Source organism: Leptonychotes weddellii, chromosome 1 (assembly GCF_054177405.1).
Source record: "Leptonychotes weddellii isolate Sample4059 chromosome 1, ASM5417740v2, whole genome shotgun sequence".
Classification (NCBI taxonomy): Eukaryota; Metazoa; Chordata; class Mammalia; order Carnivora; family Phocidae; genus Leptonychotes; species Leptonychotes weddellii.
In genome coordinates this window covers 123,701,902-123,725,172 of record NC_138369.1, presented here as the reverse complement: position 1 = coordinate 123,725,172, position 23,271 = coordinate 123,701,902, and the positions used below count along the sequence as shown (strand labels likewise).

The 23,271-nt window shown below is 38.3% G+C and overlaps 1 protein-coding gene across 1 annotated transcript; it reads left to right on the top strand.

The window, feature by feature from the left end:
- The first annotated feature begins 6,311 nt into the window (after positions 1-6,311).
- On the top strand, positions 6,312-22,779 carry TMEM207 (transmembrane protein 207). Its single transcript, XM_006747700.1, has 5 exons — positions 6,312-6,386; positions 8,249-8,286; positions 14,139-14,183; positions 15,041-15,183; positions 22,643-22,779. Exons 1-5 carry the CDS (start codon positions 6,312-6,314, stop codon positions 22,777-22,779), a joined length of 438 nt encoding a protein of 145 aa, XP_006747763.1.
- Positions 22,780-23,271: the final 492 nt, after the last annotated feature.

The window sequence follows — 23,271 nt, the reverse complement described above, 5'->3', positions numbered from 1 at the left end:
TACTTAATCAATCATTTAGCTCATTTATTCAGCACATATCTATTGTGTGCTTACTATGTGAAAGGCGCTGTTGTAGGTACTAGAGATACACAGTGAACCAAACAGCAATAGGCAAATTTCCTACCTGTAAGCAGAAGAGTTCTGGATCGCCAGTAAAAGAAAGACCCAATATAGCTCTCTTGACACAAGAGATGTGATTTTTGCAGCCTCACCCCACCCCCAAGTATTTTCTGTGATCCAGGCTCTACCAGCTCTCCTTGCCCAAGCACACTTCCTGCAGAACTTCCTAGGAGTTGTTGGAATTACAAAGAAATGCAAAAGCCCCCGTAGTCAAGGATTTTAAAGGAACAAAGGAAATGCACAAACTGACAAGTCTCTAGCCTCACCACATCAGAGACAATAAATCAGTGGTAAAAACTCCCAGGGCTGCTTGAAAAGCAAGCAAGGCCCTGCATTCCTTACCAGAAGTAATGGGCCCAGGGCCCCATCCAGTGTGTACTGGCTTTTGGAGCACATCCATAGACCTTCCTCTGTCCACAGGTAACTTCTGCTTCATTATAATGTTAAGGTCTGGGGCCTAGGAGGAGCACACATGTCATTAACATAACATAGGTTGCATGTATAGACATGTGTTCTAAGTAAGCCCACACAACCTTATGCCTGTCTTTACATGTGATGATAAAGCTCTCCTTTCCGAATATTTATCCCAACCCTAAATAAATGGAACCCACTCACTCCTACTCAGAAAGACATGGCTTTGGAAGTACTCTCCATGATCTCCTTTTCTGCTGCAAATCAAGTTTCCTTTGTGTGACAACTCCGACTGTGGAGTCTCTACCCGTAACTCACTAAGAAGCGAACTCATGTTAGTTCCATTACATTTGCTCATGACGGTTTCACTTCAGAGGAGGGAGAGAAACAATAGCATGACAAGTAGGCCTTTCCAAAAATTCTTTGGGAAACATAAATTATAGAAAGAGTAGATAGGGAGTGTTGGCTGGGGACAAGGTTGTCATCATATCAAATATAGTGGTCAGAGAAAGCCTCAGTGAAAATGTGGAATTTGAGCCAAGAGCTTAAGGAAGTGAGGAAGAAAGCCAAATGGGTAAATGAGAAAGGTGCCTTAAAGACTGAGGGAAGAACAATTGCAAAGGCCTTGAGGCAGGAGAATGCCTGGGAAGTTCCAGGAAAAGCATGAAGTCCACTGTGCTGGGAACAGAGTGAGTCAAGAGGAGACCAGTAGAATATGAGGCCAGAAAGAGAAGAGAGAATAGGCCTTGTGAGGTTTTGTAAACTACTGCAAGGATTTCTTTTTTCACTTTGAGGGAAATGAGAAGCCACTCCAGAATCATGTGCAGAAGAGTGACAGGATCCAACTTATAGTTAAGAGCATCACTGTGGTTGCTATATCAAGAGTAGACAGTGGGCAGGCAAGTGTAAAAACAGATGGAAATAAAAATCTACTAGGAAGCCATTGAAATAATTCATGTGACGTGATAGTAATTCAGGTGAAAAGTTGCTGGAGGAGGTAATGAAAGTGGTAGGGGTCTGTATATATCTTGAAAGCGGAGACTACAGGATTTGCTGATTGACTGGAGATGGTATGAAAGAGAGAACTAAAAAGTGTTTTCAAGTCTTTTTAGCCTGAACACCCAAAAGGAAACAGTTGTAATTGTACTGAAATAGGAAAGATAGGTGGGAATGAAAGAGTAGAGGAGAGGTGAGGAAAATCAGAAGCTAGATTTGGGGCAAGTTTACTTGCAGAAGTCTAGTAGACATCCAAATGGTGACATGGAGTTGGCAGTTGGTTATACAAGTTCAGGGAAGAGATCTGGATTGGAGAGATGAATTTTGGAGTCCTCAGTTTGTTGAGGATAATCTCTGAAACTGAATGAGATTCCTGAAAGTGTGCATGTAAATAGAAAAGAAAGAGGTCTGAGGCTTAGCCTTAGGGCATCTCAGACATGTCAAGTCTGGATAGATGAGGGAAAATCAGCAAAGGAGATGGAGAGAGCCAGTCAATAAAATGGAAAGCAAATCAGGAAATGTATTGTTCTGGAAGTCAGGTGAAGTAAGTGTTTAAAGGAAGAAGTGATAGCTTATGTCAAATGCTGCCAATTAGGTCAAGTAAGATAAAGACTGAAAATTGACCATTGGGTTAGCAATGTGATCAGTATTTCTTCTCAGTGGGGAGAGGAAGCAAATGATGAAATCGGACAGCCAGACATACTGCCTCATTTGAAGTCATCCTTACATAACCGTGGATCGCATAGTCTCCAAGAACTGAACTGATTTTGGAATTTATTTTATTCTATGATGCTCCAGCACTCAATTCCTTATGTCTATGCCTGGTCTGATTTCATATTGGTATTTTCAAGTTGATATTCTAAAAAAAATTATGTGAAAGAAACAATTTAATATTATTATCATTGTTTTGTAGGAGATACAGTTTTAAGAGAAGATAAATGTTTTATTGTTACACTTCTGGTTAGTGCAAAGTGGTGACTTCAGCCCAGGCCTTCTGACTTCTAGAACTTTCTCCTGCTCCATTAATTTCTATAAAGAGAGTGATTGATGCCTCCTTCCTTTTTCTTTGGACCTTCCTTTATGCATTGCCCACTTCTTTTCATAACTTCTGTTTACTCTTACTTAATCCCTTGACTTTTGGTCCTTAGATTTTTTTTTGAACATCTGCGTGCCATGACCTTTAAGGACAAATATCGATAGAACTTTAGAGCTTCAGGGAATTTGGACTTCTGCCAGGCTGCAAATCCAGATAATAGTTTCATATCACCTCATGACCATCCTTTCCTGCAGGATTTACTTTCTTCTACTACCCAGCACAGGAGAAAGACCGGGTAAAAGACCAGCACTGTACCATTGAACATATATCTGTCCATTCTCTTGTTACAAAGATAATGATTATTGAGTTCAGCATCCAAGTACTCAGTAAATATTGTGAGTATGATCTCATATAATATACTCTTTCTCCTTGTTCCTGATTCTTTCCAAGAGTTTTTCTTCCTTCCACCCTTATATTCAAGCATAAGAAATCCATAGAATTTTAATGACTTAAGAGACCATGTTCCTAGTAGTGGACATCCATCTTCAACTTGACTTCTTAGTGAAGTCAACTCACTACCATTGATACACATAAGCATGCATTTGGAAAAATAATATTGGATTTGTCACGGCTTTTAGATGATAAAACACGAATTTCAAAAACCATGCAGGCAGTGGATTGCATCGGTATCAATTTCCTGGTTGTGATATTGTATAAGGCAAGAAGTTACCATTGGAGAAAACTGGGTAAAGGGTATTTAAGACCTCTGTTTTACTTCTTAAAACTGTATGTGAATCTACAATTATCTCAGAATAAAAATCTTAAAATGTATACGAGTAAAAGGACTCCATGGGCAGACTTCTTTTTCTAAGACCTTCAAACTGTCATGAGGCTGAGAAGGGAAGGCACAAGAGAAACTGCTGTTTTAGGCAGAATCTACCATGCTGGCCTTAGGAAGTGGTATAAAAAAGTCACAGAAGCTAACAGATAAACAGCAATCTGGGGAAAAGAGAGGTGGCACTGAATATGAATTTTTATTTTAGCACCAAATATAGTCGTGGTGTTTGCAGTATTATTGTTAGTATAGATCCCACCTCCAATCAGCGGCCGTACTCCCAGTCAGCCACCTGCTGTGAAATCGTGTATTTTTTTTTCACAAGGGTTATTTAATCTATGTATCCGGCTGGCCATAGTTCCAATTTCCAAAGCTAAATCAAACATGTTGTCCTTGTTTCCACTCCATCTCTCTTCCAGTCTTCTGGCTTTCCTTTCCCTTCCCAGGATTTCTTAAGATCATTGACTCCACTGACGGAAGTCAGGCTTCTGACCGCCTAATAAATAAGTTCACCAGTGAAGAGCCTATTTTTCCTTCTGTTTAATTACAGGCTTCAGAGACACTCAAAATGGTGGGTGTCCTAGGGACAAATAATACTGTAGGCTTGGTTTACTTATCTCCTGTTGGCATTGGCACCAAGCCCTTCCCTCTGCTTTGCAATTCATGGCTGTGTCTGTGGCGGCATGCTAAACAGACTGAGGCCACCACACAGGCCACTTAGCCTGTCCAGATGCAGCTCAGCTAATCCATATACATTAATGGCCAGGTCAGAGCAGTAGTTTAGACAACTAACGCTGCTGGTTTGCTTCTAGCGCAATCTAGGTATGCCATCGTAAATTAATTCATGTATTATCCTTTGAATCAAATGTGGTGAACTATCCTGGGACTTGAACTACCACATGCTTGTTCTGAATTCTGGGTGATTGGCTTCAAAATTGACCCTTAGAAATGAATGTATGTATAAAATGATTAGATGACAGAATTAAGAATAAAATCAAACATACAAGAAACTGTGAAAAATAAATTTCCCTCCTACTCTTGTTTCCTCAGATTCTCATTTCCCTTATACGAGGCAACTCACTGTTAATAGTTTTAAGCAGAGACATTCTATGCATATATGAGTATATGTGTGTATGTTTCATAGAAAGGGAAAACACAATAGCTATATTTCCCTAATTATTACATAAAAACTAGCAGGATATACACAGTGTCCCACAATTTGTTCCTTATACTTAATGATAACTCTTAGAGGACCTTCCTAGTCAGTATCTGCAACCTGCCCCACCTTTCTTTCTATCTATCATCTATCTATCTATCTATCGAGGTATCTATCTATGTATTTTAAGGAAGTTCTACATCCAACGTGGGGATTGAATTCACAACCCTGAGATCAAGAGTTGCATGCTCTATTGATTGAACCAGCCAGATGCCCCTACCACACCTTTTTAAACAGCTGCTTAGTATTTTGTTGAGCAGATATAATCCTTTTGTATTTAAACAAATAGTTGCATTTTGATGGACATTTGCTGTTTCTAATATTTTATTACCAACAATACTTTGGTGAACATCATTGCATGTAATTATTTGTGCTTCTTGTAGTAGTATCTGTAGGATTTATTCCTGGAAGGAGAATTCCTGACCGACAGATATATTCAGTTTTTAGGTTAATAGGTATTGCCTAATTGTCTTCCAAAGAGGCTGTACAGTTTTCTCAACCATGTAAGAGAGGACTTATCTCCCCATAGCTATCTCTCTTTACTCTACTATCATTTTTTTCAACTTGCCATTCTGATTATAATTGCAAGCAGTATTTATCTAATTATGAATGTGGTTAAGCACCTTACAAACCATTTGCTCCATTCTTTCCACCTAACCGTTCATTTCTTCATCATTCCCTGAATAATGTCTACTCCTCACTGGCTTGAAATGACAGCTGAAATTTTTGTTTATTTGAATTTGTTTCTGAATTATATTCTGTTATATTTATCTTATTGTTTATGTGCATCCATACCAATTTTTGTAAACTTCTATACTTTTCTAATAAGTCTTAATATAAAGTAACTTCGTTCCCCTTTATTGTCCTTTTTCAGAACTTCCCTAGATATTTTTGCAAGCTTTTATTTATTTATTTATTTATTTATTTATTTTGGCAGTTGTGTTGGAGTTGTTTCATCAAACATTGAAATATGCACTATTTAAAATGTAGGGCACGAGGGGCGCCTGGGTGGATCAGTCATTAAGCGTCTGCCTTCGGCTCAGGTCATAATCCCAGGGTCTTGGGATCGAGCCCCACATCGGGCTCCCTGCTCATTGGAAAACCTGCTTCTCCCTCTCCCACTCCTCCTGCTTGTGTTCCTGCTCTTGCTATCTCTCTCTCTGTCAAATAAATAAATAAAATCTTAAAAAAATAAATAAATAAAAATAAATAGTAGGGCACAATCATTAGGAGACAAGGAAAGCTTTATGCCCAAGGTTGAGTTAGGCCTGGGACTGAAAATGATGTGTAGGAAAAGAAGAGACAAAAAGGCCAACAAAGGGAAGAAAATTAAACGTTCCAAGTACCAGATCCTGTATAAATTCCAGAAATGCCCTGGAATAAAACATGCTCTTGAATGTCCTGAGTTATTTAAGCAGCCAGCTAGTTTTGCAGGTCAGCATGTATAACCCTTACTTCTAAGGGCTTGACAAACAGTACCAGGGTTCTGACCTTACACTGAAATTCCTTGAACTCTGAGTACCTGTGAGCACGCACCCAACATGCCTGCCCCCCAGCGTGCACATTACCAGTCACAAGGAGCATCATTAATGAGTGCTCTGGTGGGAAGCATAACTTAGAGGCTAACAGGTTCTAGGGAAAGAGGGAGATCAACACAGAAGGCGAACCACTAGCTTCGAGCAGCTTGTTCCTTAAATATGTTGAGACCCAGACCTTATAGTTTTACTTCAGTGATCTCAAAAGCGGGAACCTCGTGTTTGCCACTATTCCAGGTAACCATCTCTCTTTCTGCGAAAAGATTTTCAGAGGTACTCTAAGAACCTAATTTGTTCTAGATTTGTTCTTTGGGTAACTTAACTACTCTCACATTTAAAAGATTTCCTTTAAGACAGTGTTACCAGCATCTTATGACTTACTGTATTTACTGGTCAGAAATACAGAAGACGAAGTGGTCCATGTCATCAGTCTTATTTCTTCTTTATTACTTCTATTGCTATTGAAGTAATACAATGCAATGTAATCTTTGCTTCACTTTGCTAAGCTGTGCATTTTTTTAAAATAAAAAATGCTACTGACATATCCAAATGCTGTGGCAGGATTAATTTAAGACATGTTTACTGTTGCCTGCAACCGTACTTGAGGCTTGCCCGTTTTTCAATGCTGAACAGTGTAGACAGAACCATTTTAGAGTTTATTTTGGTTCCTCTGCATTAGCATCTCATTCAGACTAATACCTGCATCTCTGTATCTGTGTTACTTGAATGCAATGTATCTGAAAGATTTCGGTCTTGCTCAGCATTTCATGATAACCCCGAAGTCCGTCAGCTAATGCATCAGCAGTGAGGTGGAAATAATCGAAGACTTTGGACTCCTTGCTAGGTAGGGTGAAGCACACCAGGAAGACTAGGGAGTGACTTGAAAGTGAAATGTGGGCTTTATTTGTTTACCTGTTAAGCTGGATCCCGAATGATTTCATCTACTCATAAATAAACTTTCTTTATGGACAAAATCTGAATGTTAATTTTCCTCTCAGTTAGTATGCAAATCTGTTTGCAGCATTCTAGCAAAAGAGAGTGCAACTCATTTTCTGTGCTTATAAATTGTTCATTACCATGCTCTCTGATGGCCAATTCATGGCTCCATCTGCAATTCCACAAATCTCTTTGCCCAATAAACTTGATGGAGTAAATATAAGGTGCTGAAGAGGATGCATTTGGGATTAAAGGGAAAAAAAGACATATCTCACAAAAATCCCGGAGCTTATCATTTTAAATTTTGTAACTTCTTACTTGTATTCATATTTGTATGGTATACTCCAGGAAAATAAATACTTCACTGATCTCATTAACCCAAGTTTAAGGACTACATATAAATGACATGTAAAGATTTTTCTCATTGTGCGTGGAAAGAGTCTCAGTTCACGGGAAAAACAAACCTACAAACAGAACCTCTAGAACAGAGTGATGTGTTCTTGTAACCTGTAAGGCTCAACACAGAGAACTAGGATAATTATATTGAAATGCTGATGGTTTGGGTTTTTAAAACAAAGCAAGCAAGGTTATTACTTTTTCTCTCTCTTTGATAAAGAGAGAAATGTAAATCTCAACAGGAATGCCATGTAATTTTAAATCGACCTTCCCCTTAGAGCTAGTTAGTCACTCCTTCATGCATATATTTAACACCCATTAATGCTAACGGGATGGACTTCTGTTTTCACGTAGGGAACTTGATTTCCTTGTGTGAAAATAATGCTTCGCAAATAATGAACTTCTTTCCTCTAGCTAAAATGTGAAAACAAAGAAAAAATGCAAGGTGCAAGAAAGGTCTTTAGAGGAAGCAAAATCTGCCTATAGAAAGAATAAAAGGCATTTTCACATCCATCTACACGGGTGTGTCGGATAGGAATCTGGCTCACAATATATATTTCCTGTCACTGCTGAGCTAGAGAATCTACCAGGATATTTTTTTTTTTTCAATTAAAATTTGGTGCACCAATAATAGACTCTGCTACGGAGCTTTTAATTAAAAAAACAAACGAAATAATATAAACCCACATTGTCTCTGAGCGCTGTTTGTATTAAAGGATTAGACTGATGAGATGTTTGGATTTTATTGTTCTAAACATGTGTTTCAGTTGGTGCTCTCGGACCCACCATGTGAAGAAAATGAAATGTAAGTAAATAGCAAGAGGCTCCATGTTTTTATTTAGCATTTTCAAAATTCAAAGAATAAAAAAAGACACAAGTCATTTGAGAAGCCCCAAATGAGTCTCAAATGATGATTATAATCATGCAAGAAAAGTAAGAGCAAATTGTTTTTAAATGCAAATGGCTCAATTTTTCTAAAAGCGGGAAAAAGATGCACTTTCATTATGATTAGCTTTGGTAAATATAAAGAGCCTCATTGATTTCTAGGCATTTTTGCTTACAGCATTCTCCACCACAGTGGTGTCAAGGGTTCTTCAGGTTCATGAAAGCATCACGATGTCGTCTCTCCCTGCATCCTCACTCCTAAGTCACTGTGATGGTGGGCTGCTGTTAAGATATTCAGTTTCAAATATAAGCAAACTGACAAAGATTCTCACCTGTATTGTGTGTACATTTCGAAGTGCATTTAACATAGGTTATGTGACTAATTGATTCAATTTTCTCACTTTTGGGGCCATAGACTTAATGGTTCCCAGAATTCTATTCGGGAGGTGGGGAGAAGATGCCATTAATAATGCTGCTGATGATTCATGAGAGCTAAAATGCACCGTGACTTAGTGCAAGTGTCAGAAAATCATGTCTGCCAAGCACGGTCTTCTCCTCCATGCAGCCCTGATGGCCAGCTGACTGTTTTCAATTATTATTACCAGTTACCCTCAAGGCCAGGGTCTCACGCATGGCCTGGGCACTGCTTCCAGATGAAGAGGCCATGCTATGTGGAATGCCTTCCTTGGCCCTGGAACCATTCATCTGCTTTGGTGGATCATCTCATTATTGATCATCTGTGTGTTAAGTCTGTACTGTTCTTCCAGTTTTTGCATGGCTCTCCATTGCTCTTTCTTTGCATTGATTTTGGACTCACCTTTTTCTGTCTTCTGGTGTTTGTGACATGATGGAGTTTTTGATGACTGATGTACTTACCTAACTCTGGATCTCCTGGCTGTTTCATCTTGCCCAATTATCTTCTATCTATGACCCAGAATAATTGAATACAGAAATTCATAATTGGAAAGGATTATAAATGTTGAATCTAATTCTTCAATCAATATGATCATAAATGTTGAATCTAATTTTTCGATCAATAGGACAGGAAAATACGCTATTGAGGACCTTGATAAGCTGACTTTCCAATCACTGAGGCTACTGGTCTCCTTTTCAGGTAAAGAAATTGAGACTCAAAGAAAGACAGTAGCAAATTAACGCAGGGATTCAACTAGTACTTAAGAACAATTCTTGTTTTAGCTACCTCACTTTGCATGCAAATGTCTGCTGTGTTTGTCATTAATACCATTTCTTTTGAATGAAAAGAAGAGTCCACCTCAAATAAAATGCCAACTAGCAGAAAATAAAAAGAAAGGACAAGAAAGTAGCTGGTATTGCAGAGAGGTGATATTAGGTAAGTATTTGTACTGAAGATAGATGCTATCCCAAATCTTTTGCCACTACAAGGTGTTTGAGAGATGATTAGTTCTGTTTATATTTGTTTTCAAACCCAAACTATTTTTTCTGATCTAAACTACTCAGTTAATTTTTTTTTTAAGATTTTTATTTATTTTTTGACACAGAGAGAGAGACAGCGAGAGAGGGAACACAAGCAGGGGGAGTGGGAGAGGAAGAAGTAGGCTTCCCGCTGAGCAGGGAGCCCAATGCGGGGCTTGATCCCAGGACCCTGAGATCATGACCCAAGCCGAAGGCAGACGCTTAACAACTGAGCCACCCAGCGCCTCTACTCAGTTAATTTTTATAACGGCATTTCGTTGTATGAACAATGCATTCCTAGGCTGTCTTTACATAAAATTTAAATACTATAAGCAATTTAGCGTATGAAAAAAATAAGATAGAGCCTCCCCATTACACCCCTAATCCTCTTCCCTCCCCAAAATAAGCAAATACACGGATGTGCATATATGTTCATATGTAGGGTGACTTACAAATCATAAATATGATCATACATACACAGGATTCTATCAATTAATTGCATTAATAGATTCCGAATATGTCACCGTCTTACCTGCCTTGAGGAAGTTAAGTGTTTTGCTCAAGGGTAAGCAAGTAAAATGCAGAGCTTGCATTTGGACCCAGGACTGACTCTTGAGCCAGAATTTTATACTACAAAGTATGTATATGTACCATACATATATGTATACTGTATGTCTTGCACTACTACTACTATATATGTATTACAATTTTGCACTATAAAGTCATACTGTATGTCCAATATTAAATGAAATTATACCCTGGGTGAAATACAGGAGGGATATATGGTTCATCTATTTTTCTAGATACTATACAACTTACCCCAGATTAATTAGGTCAAGCCGCCAGTCTCCGGGTGATATGATATAGCATCCATCTCTCTCCCAGACTATAATAGCTAAATTGCAGTCTTGCCTACGTTAAGGAATGATTTAAAAAAGAAAAAGATCCATGAAATTTGTTATTGCATATATTCTAAGAGCATATGAAAAACGTTGTCCCCATTGCCAACAGTATCCTCTTCATAAAGCCCCAGAGTTTGACTTCTCTGGTGTCTACTCCAGGAATAGTTGTGCATCTGGTGAGTAATGCTGTATGATTTTGTTAATTTTAGAGGATACTCTATAACCAAATCTCTCTTTCATCCTATTAACTGCTAGAAAGCTTAAGCCAGATCTCGAGTTGGGTTAAATTCTACATATGGGGTTTACTATATTCAGTTTAAAAACTGATCTCACTCTTGGCTTATTCTCTTTGTGTGATACCCTCCATGCTCTCATTTCTATTGCTTTTTGTGTTTCTAATACTTGTAAAGCATTTGGAATACAAGATATTGAATGCATTCAGGCAGTACTCCACATAGTAATGTGAGGCCAGAGCTGGCTTTTACAGTTCCCAGTGGTGGGGCTGCATGGTGGTAAGAGACACAGACTCCATAGCCAGACCATTTGGGCGTGAAACCCGACTTGGCCACTTTCAGCTTTGTTATCTTGGGCAAGCTACTTCATGCCTGAATTTTCCCAATTGTGCAATGAAGATTATAATATTGAGACCTTACCTCATAGCATCGTGAATCTGAAAGTGAGTTAATTCCCCCTGAAGTTATATAACTGGTTTAGAAGAAAGTTCTGGGTGATTCTAGCAAAGGAGCCACTGGAGCAATTCTGCAGTTTTGTTCTTGAATTTAATAAATTAAGGAATTTGTAGTTAGTCTTAGGTCCACAAAATCTCAGCACTGAGAAGAATAATAAAGATCAACTAGGCAAATCATCCCTGTAGAGGAAGAATCATCTCCACAACATCCAAGTAAAGTAGGGCAGTAGTCTTCCAGTAGAGTCAGAAAAAATCCGTCAGCAACCACTTCCAGAGAACTCTGATGATTGGGAATGTCTTCCTTAAACATCATAGCTGGTTCTCATTTCTCCTGAATGTTTTTCATTTTTGGCATCATCCCAATTTGACCAATCATATATAAATCTCTGAGTAATAACTTCATTTTTAAAAATGTAACTTTTCCTACACTGAACATCTTGCATCTAAAATTTGAGCAATTAGAATATTGTTATTGTTCAGATACCTTTTTTAAAAATTAAAAAAAAAATCTGTTTAAGGGGCACCTGGCTGACTCAGTCAGTAGAGCATGCGACTCCTGATCTCAGGGTTGTGAGTTCAAGCCCCACGTTGGGCATGAGTCTACTTAAAAGAAAAAAAACTTGACCTTTAAAAATTGACCTTGGGAAAGACATGGAAATAATGGTGGGGAAGGAGGGAAGCACACAGAGTCAGGAGACTTGTAATCTGGTTTAAATTCTTTGGCCAGCTAGTGACCTCCCCACCAACTTTCCTACTCTGGCTTTCAGTTGGAGAGTGTGTAAATTCCTGAGTGAACTAAATGATCCCAAAGGTACCTGCAATTTGGAAATTACATGATCACTTAGCATTTGTCCAGCTAACTCCTTCTTGGCCATTGTATTTACTGCATATCAGAAACTCCATCAGTGAGTGCACAGGATCAGAAAGAGAAAGTGAAATAAGTCAATTGGGTAATTGTTATCACTGGCAAAAAATACTGAGTGGCTCAAAAATTAAAGAACTGAGAAACAACTTGAGGTAGTTAATCTTTAGAATTCACATTTTGATAAGGATATGATCTATTTTTAAATGTAGAGAGGGTAAGCAGAGATTTGTAATGGAGAGAGATGAAGCAATCCACACTCCTGATCATGCATTTCCATTTCAAGATTCCAAATGGGAAACTTCTGCTCTTTTATTGGGCTAGGACACCAAGAGAATTTCCCTATGTCTAAGGTGGGATACTATATGTTTAAGATTTATATTTTTTAATATAATATTTAACATTTTTATGACTGTAAAAGTGACATATTATACATTCAAACAATATGGAAATGTGGAAAAGATAAAGTGCCTCATGATACCAACTGTAAGAAAAGTAAGCATTGTTAGTAACTCGGTATATATGTGGCTATTACTATAAAATACTTATTTAATGAAAATATTGCATTTATGTAAAAGAATATACAAAGTAGAACTGAGACTTCTTTACTATTTTACTTCACAAGGTTTTTGGTGATAAATATGAATCTACATTCTTTTTGATGACTGGATAACATTCCTTTATAAGGATGTGTCATTAATTATTTTTAAAATCCATTATCGATGATTTCTTGTCTTAGGATGATTTTTAAAGTTATACTTCAACTGCCATTTTTTTCCCAGCCATTTGTACCTGTGTCTTTAGGTGAACACACACACACACACACACACACAGCCTACAACACAAAAAACGAAAAACTTGTTCACTGTGTGATTAACTTTCCTCTTAAATGTTTGGGGTAAAATTTTTACGTTGACACTTCACATATGTTAAAAAGTCACTTCTGACTAGGATGAGGATAAACATGACCCACTATCTCCTTGGAGATGCTGGGAGCAATAAATTAGCTGACAGTTATGAGTGCTTTCAAGCTGGAAAGTACTAAGTGTTATTTTAACAAAGGCTGAAGTAGCCATGATTAAGTACAGCTTCAACTCACAAGCTTATTGGGCTGTGATGAATAGGTTTCCACTGCTTAATCCCAGAATACTTCAACAAGGGCCCATGTACCGAAGTATGAAAAAAGTCGATCAGCAAACCTACATTCCCCATGCCTGGCATAGGGACGGATTCTGCAATGAATAGCACATAAGTGTCTACACCTGGGGAGTTAAACCTTCTGAAAATCACACTGTGAATTTTGTTTTCGTGTGAGGAAACTTTTTAAAACTTATCCCAGGAATGATTACATTGTGCCTAGACACACAAGTGGTTTGACTATCCTGACTGAAGAAATCAACTTTTCACTCCTTGGTAAATGGTACATGTGGCTTTAAGTCATTTTCCCCTTTTCCCAAATTCTTCCTCTAACCAGATCTGCAGCCTTGCTACTCTCTACCAAGATATTAAAGGTTAACAGAGATTATAAATCTTCCCTGGTGAATCTGCATTTTAAAGAACCTTCATACCTAATATCTGTGATATGTTAGCCCTGAAAAATTAGTCACCACCTTCTCAATACGCAACTGTCTTTGTAACCCTAGAGTCAAACCTATGACAGTGCAAGTTTCTGTGTGTGACAGTTGAACATTTACCTGTATTCTCAGTGTCCCGGGTGAAAAGTGGTCATACTGTAAACATTTACCTCATTGTGCTGGGGGGTGGTGCGCAGTGAGTGCATGATCGTTCTGGGGAAATAGGTATGGTCAGAACAAATATTATGCTCCAAGAGAATAGGCTTTGGCCGTCTAGAGGTCCAGCATTAACTCTTCCTCTTTTACCACCAGGTGTGTAAACTATAAAGATCAATACACAAATGGCTGGTATATCTGGTAAGGACATTCTCAGTTTGTTATAAAACCTGTGGTGGCATATATATATATTATATATATATATATATATAATATATATACACACTCTCTCTAATTGAAATAGCACATAAAATCATAGAGTTAAGGAAATTTTAGAAGTCATGTAATATATGTGGAAACATCACTTTCTGGCTATTGGCTATGTTTACTTATGTACTTCCTGTGACAGGGAACTAAACTGTTTTTAGGAATAATAGTTTATTCCCAAATTAGAGAAATTTAACAGTAAAATAATTGTTCTTTCTTTTGAAATCTCCCTAAAGGACTCCATTACTCATTTCAAAAGTCTTAAAAACCTTCAAAATAAGACTTCTACCTTTTACAAGCTAGTCTTTCAGAAATTATAAGACAGTCGTTCGACACCTTCTACATCATGACTTCTGTATTTTTTAAACTAAACATTCTTAATTCTCTCAATTAGGTGGTTAGCTCCTGCTTTGTCTCCCTTTAAATCCCCAACCCCACCCAACATCTAAAATCTGTTCAGTTGCTTAACTACTAGTTGGATGCATGGCTGGCTGGCTGAAAGATAGGAATAATGGATGAGTGAATTAAGGGATAAAGACACTGTGCCTTCGAACAACCCTCCAATTTCCAGAGGAAATGATTGATCATCGTCACCTGGCAAGATCGACCCACTCTGAGCGCAGCAAACATTCCAAGTTTAGTGAGAATGTATGAGTGGTGGGGGGCATTGCTTAAGGAGTTTGGCTTCACAGATTTCTTGCACCCTGTCTCGTGGAAGACAGGAAGTAGCAGGAGTTCTTAACCTCCCTGCACGCTCCACCTCATGCCTTCCCTGCTTCTTCTGGCATCAGGTTTCTGCTGCTGATTTTCCTGGTGGCTCTTCTCTGCGGAGTAGTGTTCTTCTGCCTCCAGTGCTGGCTGAGGAGACCCCAAATTGATTCCCCCAGACGCACTATGGCTGTTTTTGCTGTTGGAGACTTGGACCCCGTTTATGGTGAGCTGTCTGCACACTTCTAGACTTCCTGTTTGAAACCTAATGGTTTGTGGTGAATTGAAACACTAACCTCTGGAAAGCAGATTTGTGAACTGAGAATAAGACATAGTTTATTGGAGACACAAAGGCATGATGCCGTGGGGAGAGAGTCTAAGTGAGAAACTTCAGAAGAAAGGAGACCTGAAAAGAAGAAAATGTGTCTTAGGGAAATGACCCATAGTTGAGTATGGTGATAGAACCTCAACATTTTGCTAAGTAAACATGCAAGAGAGAAGAGATATACAGGGCTGGTCACTCCAAGTGAGTGGTAGGCCGTAAGATACATAAGAACCTCTTTGAGCCTTTGATATCAAACTATCCTATGAGACTATTTATAGTCTCATTTACTAAGTTCTCCATGCCTCACTTATCTGCAATAGCACTGAATCACACTTTCCAGGTTGTCTGCTACCAACACACAGCCTGAAATACTTGGAATTGGGCAGGCGGATGTCAGTACTCATGTCCTTTCTCCCCATTTTAGGCTTATTTGTAACCGCCAGCCTTAGCTGAAAGTAACAAAATTATCACTTACTGATTTCGAGGAGATCACAGATCACAGATTATTTCTTTGTGTTAAGCATTGTTCTCAACCAGACCGTCTGTTATGAAACTTTCCCTCTAAGGTGCTGTCTTGTACACCATACTTAGTGGCCTCAAGAGGGCTTGGTAGATTTTAACAGTTGCCCTTCAGGAACTTGGGCCAGCGTAAGATTTTCAATAGATGGAGCAGGGCATGCCCTGGGAAAACTAACAGCTAAATACAAAGTGGGGTCAAAATAAATGTTTTAATATCAGAACTTGGTACTCCAAGATTTAGTGATTATATTTACTATTGGCTTTTTAAAAAGTCATTATTTAATGAAAGAAACACATGTCAGTTTGAGAAATGGTTATTTGTGGAAGGATAATTAAAGTCTCCAGTGAAAAAATAATCTTTCTCCTAAAATCGAACACTTTCTATTGAGCATAGGAGGAAATACGGTCACTGACATTCTAATAAATTGTATGAGTCAAAGGGGTCAACATGGTCACATTAGTCTATTTTTATTTTTTTAACTTGAGGTATTTAAAATAAATGTAATTATGATTCCTCCAACTTGACTTCAGTTTCTAAGGGGGAAAATCCACTCTGATCTCCTTAGCCCTTTACTTACTCTGAAGAAGACTCTTTTACTAGACCATCTTGAATCTTTAAAAACTTCTCTTCTTAATTATAAGTAAGTTACCCAGTTATAGTATTATCATTTTTAAGGCCGTGTATGTGCCACAGTTATATCTCCATTTACCTGATGTTTTTATATTTCCTGTGTGGTGATTTACATATGCTTTTGAATTTGCCCGAACTTGCCTGAACAGGTATGACTGGGAGAGAAAGTGTCAAGCCTGAGAGATTCCTGCAATAATCTGTGTGTAATTATACCAAATACAGGACATTAGAATCACATTCTCTATATTATCCTGAAATCATTGTGGACAGGAAAAGAATATACTTGGGAAGAAATTATTTAAAAATACAGTCAAAATTTATTCCGCATCTACCAAGTGCTAGACACTAGACTAGGGGCTCCTCAGATATTATTTCTAATTGCTAAATCCCAACCTGGAAAAGTGGCTATTAATCCACTCAGAGGATGTTATCTACTTTTCTCCCTATGCTGGATCAATATACCACATAGATCTTTGCTGCAAGTCAACTAATAGACTTCAAATTGTCCATAATTGAGGTTAGGGAGCCAGTGAAAATTTGGGCAGGGCACTCATGGCTTAGTCACCTCATCCTTTACTCTAAGTGCAGCCTTATATCTCAAACCTCCAGGCATTTCCACTGGGTGATTCCTCAAAGGTAAGGATTGCTCTCCAGAATCCCCCTCCCTTTCTCATTTTATTGGTTCCTTCCTAATCCCACTGGCATCACTCTGAATCTGATTTTGCTCAAGAAACATTTAAGCTTTCCCCCAGCTTAAGTTATAAAATTCATTTTGTTGCTTTCCGTTTTAGGTCCAGAGGTTAGGTTGCCCATTCCTATTTATTTATTTATTTCCCTTGCTTAGTTGGGTATTATTATTATGGCTCAAGTTGTCAATTATCTTGATTAGAAATATTCGAGAGAGAAAGGCAAACACTTGGCTTGGAATCCTTATAAACGGTGTGTAAGGAAGGCCTTGCCAGTCCAACCCACCCAATGCACAATGAGATTTCTGTCTGGGAAAGGTCCTTGGGAATCTCATACAAACATCCAGACCCCAGTTGCATCTCCGTAGGCCAGTAGTCATGCCTTCACAGTTCTCTGTTGATCCAGTGGTCAGATTTCTCTGTCTTCCTTCCCCTCTCATGGGATCCATGTTTCCATGTCCTTAACATGTCACAATGAAGCTCTTCATGCACCAAAAAGGGAAAAATAATCCCTCCAATACACCCATGGAGGGTAAAGAGGAAGAAGGGGTACTGCTAGAGAAAGAGGGAAGGAGGGAGACCAGGAAAGTGGAGGGAAAGGGGAAGGATGAAGAGCAAGAGGAGAAAAAACCTACAGTTGGAGGTATTTTGAGGAATGAAATGAATATTTATTTTATACAAGCCCTAAAGTCATGTTACTTTTTTCTACCTCAGTCCCACCTCCTCTTCCTGGACCCAGCCCCGGGGGGCCTCCTAGATAATCCCTTCTTCCATTATCATCCTGTCCCCCTTCCCACTCCCAACTCATCTCCTGGATCCAGTCTTCCCTTAGCATCCCTGCTGTACCCCAGAAAGGACCTGCTCAGTGCCCCAAGCCTTCCTGAGTGGGGTTGCCTGTGAAGTGGTCTCTGAGACCTCTCACCCCTTCTTTCAGCCCAGACTCTAACAGTCCTAGAATAACTCAGCACCTGTGTTGGGGCAAACATTTCTTGTTTCAATGTTTTCTTATGGCCTTACCTTACCTTACCTATTTTAATAATTCTTTTGGGATCCCTTTTATCTGAGCATTCCACAGAAAATAGGAGATTTGCAGGGTATGCAAATTTTTAGTAAAGGTGGGAGAAAAAGAGAACATCATTAAAATTCTCTATACCCATCTGTACCCCAAATCAGAATCAATGCCCTCACTTTATAAGATCCAGGACTACGAGACAGGGTGAATAGGTAGAAAATATAAGTGACTTGAAAAAGTTTTGAGTTTGTTAGTTTCATGGTTTTGTTTATGTGTTAAATCTGTGTTTGAAAAAAATAAGTAATGGCAAAGGAGTTTTAAAGTTGACTATAAACAAAAAAGTTTTTTTGTTAATTTACTGAAAATAGGTTTTCATTGGAAATAAGGTTGTGAAGCTGCATAAAACTTTTTATTTATGAGAAAATAAGACATTTAAGGATAACGAAAAGAAAAAAGTTTGGGTCTACTAGTTTAGAGAAGGACAGAAGACTTGAAGCAGAAAAAACAATCTAGTGTTCACTAGAAAAGAGAGAACTTGAGAGCATAGAGGAGAGATCCCCACCATTATCTGTCCATATTCCTTATTAAAAATAATAAACTACTGTAAAATCTATACTGACTCTTTTTCCATCCTATGTAGATCAGAGCTGGGTCCTGTTAGCCCAGCAGGGCAGCAAACAGGTTCCATGCCATTCCTGAGAAGCCAGCGAGGGGAGTACCCACGGAGATACCCCTCCTGAGGCCACTCATCTTGGGGGCTGATCTCCTTGATAATGCTGCCTTTCAGAGATCCAATCTTCCTGACCCCATTTCTTCTGCAATTTCAGAGATAATCTCCCTTTTTTCTTACTTCAAGGTAAATAGAAATACTAATCTTTCAGCAAGGATGAAATGTGAGGGCTCTGAGTTGGGGAGGGGAAAGAGGAGTGGACAGGGACAGAGAAGAAGCAGGCTTCACATGCCAGCTCCTTTCTCCCTCACCTCTCCTGGATCCTATCTTATTTTAGGATCGTTTCTGAAGTGTTACTTCTCTCTACTTTACGTTCTTTAGGTAAATATTCTGTGACTCATTTTAGGTACGGAAAGAGGGAGAATTTCATTCACATACTTTCCTTCCAAGGCATGATAGTAGTAATAGCTCACACTTACTGAGCACTTACCATGTGCCATGCTCTGTGCGAACACCTGGCATCTCTGGTCTCATTTATTCTTCCCTACAACGCTATGAGGGGTTCACTATCATTTTGAACCCTCCAAAGCTGAGGGAAGCAAGGCACTTAGAACTTTAACAATTAGCCCATGGTAGAACTGTGACTCATATTCAGGCACTGTTAGCCACTCTCATAGAAGAGGAAGGAACGAGATAAAGAAACGAAAAGAGAAGAGGTGGAAGGGGCATGTTCAAATATGGCAGGTCTATTGGACTAATCTTAATGATGTGGGAAATCTGAACTCTGCTATAAAATCCTTTTTAAATTTCTTTCGGTTAGCAAAAACAGGTACTACTGTAAGTCTTTCATGAAAACGAAGTGGAGTAATGTAAACTTTCAAAAGTGGGGGATACTTGTATTGCATGTAAACCTGCTTTGAAACAAACTGGAAACTGATAGATGTTTGATTTCACAAAAGCTTTCTCTACACATTGACTTAGTTATGTTTACCAAATGAATGCCCTGTGGTTTTCATAATAAGCTTAAAGGCAATGGCCAAATTTGTAGTAAGGTGATAACATGAAACTTTCCTACCACAGAGAGCAATTGTTAATGTCCTCTTGCCAGGAGCACGATATTGATATTGGCAGTAGTAAAAATAAATTTGAGCTCATAGTTGTGTCAGGTCAATCTGATCAACCACTCCAGTCAGAATGGTACCTAAATTACCATTGACTCTGTACTGGATATACCAGCAGTAGTCCATGTAGGAAACGGACAATGCCCAGTACCAGTATCGACAATGGAGGGAAGGGCTGGGGTAAGTGCACTTTGCCCATGTTAACAGTTTTATCAAGTGCCTCAGACTTAGCTCATGTTATCCTGAACTTCCTAACTGCAAAAGGCTCTAACTCCACAAATTATTTTGTTTAATAATCTCTGTTGTGATGTTAATAATGATGATCAAATAAGTATGTACCCATTAAAATAGGATAAATTAGAAAATAATATTGTAGGGGCGCCTGTGTGGCTCAGTCGGTTAAGCGACTGCCTTCGGCTCAGGTCATGATCCTGGAGTCCCGGGATCGAGTCCCGCATCGGGCTCCCTGCTCGGCAGGGAGTCTGCTTCTCCCTCTGACCTTCCCCCCTCTCATGTACTCTCTCTCATTCTCGCTCTCTCAAATAAATAAATAAAATCTTTAAAAAAAAAAAAAGAAAATATTGTAAATAAAAGAAAATGCATGCATATTCCTAGCATACAGTAGAGTTCTTGAAATATAGTACTATTACTTCTACAATAATAATAATAATAATTAGCTATTAATGGATAATTACTGTGTACCACGTTTTGTTTTAAGCATTCTACATTCATTTAGCCATGTTTTTACAGACATAGATAATATCATTATCCTTCTATTGCATAGGAGAAAACTGACATATGAAATGTTATGTAATAGCCTAGGAGTAAATCATTCAATTAAATAAATACTTCCTTAAGAAAAGTGCTGAACCAGCCTTCTATTCAAAATACTCTACCCTTCACAGATTATATTAATATTTGATTTATTATACTTAGGTCTGCCAGCTAGTGAATACAAATACAAATATATGAAAATTCATGATTCCAAATAAACACCGTCCATTCCAAGGCAAAAGGATTCTGAGTAACCTACATATGGATTCTAGGGATGCGGCGAATGTCTAACATCTAACTGTTCCTTGAATGGTTCTGATAATTGTGTCATTTTCTTTGGGATCTCCTTGGTGGTATCAAATCTTTTTTTTTTTTTTTTAAGATTTTATTTATTTATTTGACAGAGAGAGACACAGTGAGACAGGGAACACAAGCAGGGTGAGTGGAAGAAGGAGAAGATGGCTTCCCGCTGAGCAGGGAGCCCGATGTGGGGCTCAATCCTGAGCCAAAGGTAGACACTTAATGAATGAGCCACCCAGGTGCCCCAGATGGTATCAAATCTTAATCCTTCAAGAAGTCAGCAAACTTTTTCTATTAAGGGCCCGACAGGAAATACTTTTGATTTTGCAGGCCATTGGTCCCTGTAGGGGGCTACTCCTCTCTGCCATTGCAGTGTAAAAAGGGACAATATGTAGATGAGTTACATGGCTCTGTTCCAATTAAATTTAATATACGAAAACAGTCACAGAACTAGATTTAATTCAAGGGCCTATTTTTTTTCTTTAAAGGTTTCTTATTTTTATTTTTTTTAAGATTTATTTATTTATTTGCGAGAGAGAGAGAGCATGTGAGCAGGGGAAGGGGCAGAAGGAAAGGGAGAGAATCTCAAGCTGACTCCCCACTGAGCATGGAGCCCCTGGAAGGGCTCCATCCCAGGACCCTGAGATCATGACGTGAGCTGAAACCAAGAGTCAGACGCTTAACCGACTGTGGCACCAGGCACTCCTCTGTAAAGGTGAATTAAGAATTGTTACTGGAATTTATAGTTGTTATTGTTTTGAAAAGAAGCAATCAAACCATTTCAAGACAGCCAAAGACCAAGGTAGGAAAAAAAATATATATATATATATACACATTTATTTATTTATTTATTTATTTATTTATTTATTTATTTATAAAGGGAGTGAGAGGATTGTGCCTATGAAATATTACTGTTGGTTCCTGTTGTAACTCAAAAGCAGTAACAGTCTTTCAAAGAAATATTAATAAGAGATTTCCAAAAGAGCTATGGGAATAAGTACATAGTTTCTCAAAGTGATCAGTTTGAGGAAGAAAATGCTTGTTTTTGATATTTAGTGCCTTATAATGTGCATAATCTAAAAGTCAAAATTTTGATTTTGAAGCGTTTTTTAAAATCTAATGATGCTTTTCCTTTATTGTGTGTGTATACTTTAGTTGCAAACTTTTTGCAAGTTAACATTTTTACTATTTATCATAGAGAAATGTTTAATTAATTACATTAGTTGTAGTTTGCAGAGCATAAATATAAAATAATGAAGTTCAGACATTATATTTAAATATTTCTATTGAGATTTGCATTTCCCATGATGGAAACATTAACTAAAATACCGTTAGTATTTATAGGAATCTTGTCTTCCAATTTACCAAAAAGGGCATTCCTCCTACTTTCAGCCGCTAAACTGTAAATGCTTCTTGATGGGTTTAGTCAGTGATGATATAATCTGTTCATGAGACCAAATTTTCTTGCTATAGTGACTAAACTATCACTGCAGAGAGAGCAGGATGGCTGTAAATTTTTTCTCAAGGGTACAAATAATTTTCTGTTGCTCCAGTGATCCAAGAAATGGCAGATTTTATTAGGCAGTTCGTGTACTTCTGTTTTATGCTGACTAGAAAGATTACAAGTCCCCATTTTTCTCTTTCCAGGGACAGAAGTGGCTGTGAATCCAAATGTTGGAATTCACCTTCAAACTCAAAACCCTGAACTCTATCCTGCTCCATGTTTTGGCACTTTAGGTCCCCCACCTCCATATGAAGAAATTCTGAAATCAAGCCGATTTTAGTTCTGGCTCATCAACTGGCAACGTTAGAAAACCTTCAAACTCAGAACACTGAACTGTATCCTGCTCCAAGTTTTGGCACGTCAGGCCCCCCACCTTCATATGAAGAAATTCTGAAATCAAGCCGATTTTAGTTCTGGATCATCAACTGGCAACATTAGAAAGATTTTTTTTAATTCTAAAACATCAAATGTAGGAACACTTGTTTTATTTAGTGTGAATTTCCAGAAATTAATTAATATAGTCTGAAAAAGGACAAATAGACAAAAGAATGAGTGTAGAGAAAGAATTTTGGTCAGGGAGATGTTTCAGGATGTAAATTACTGGAACTTTAATGTATCATTGCTGTGTTATACTTTGTGCTACACAACCAAGTGAATGTTTCTACATCAGTACTCAAATAGACAGTAATTAATGCATGGAGTTGTCTCCATTAAGTTTGGGATTCCACTCCAGGCACACATCACAGCTTTCTCCTGCCTTATTATCCCTGTT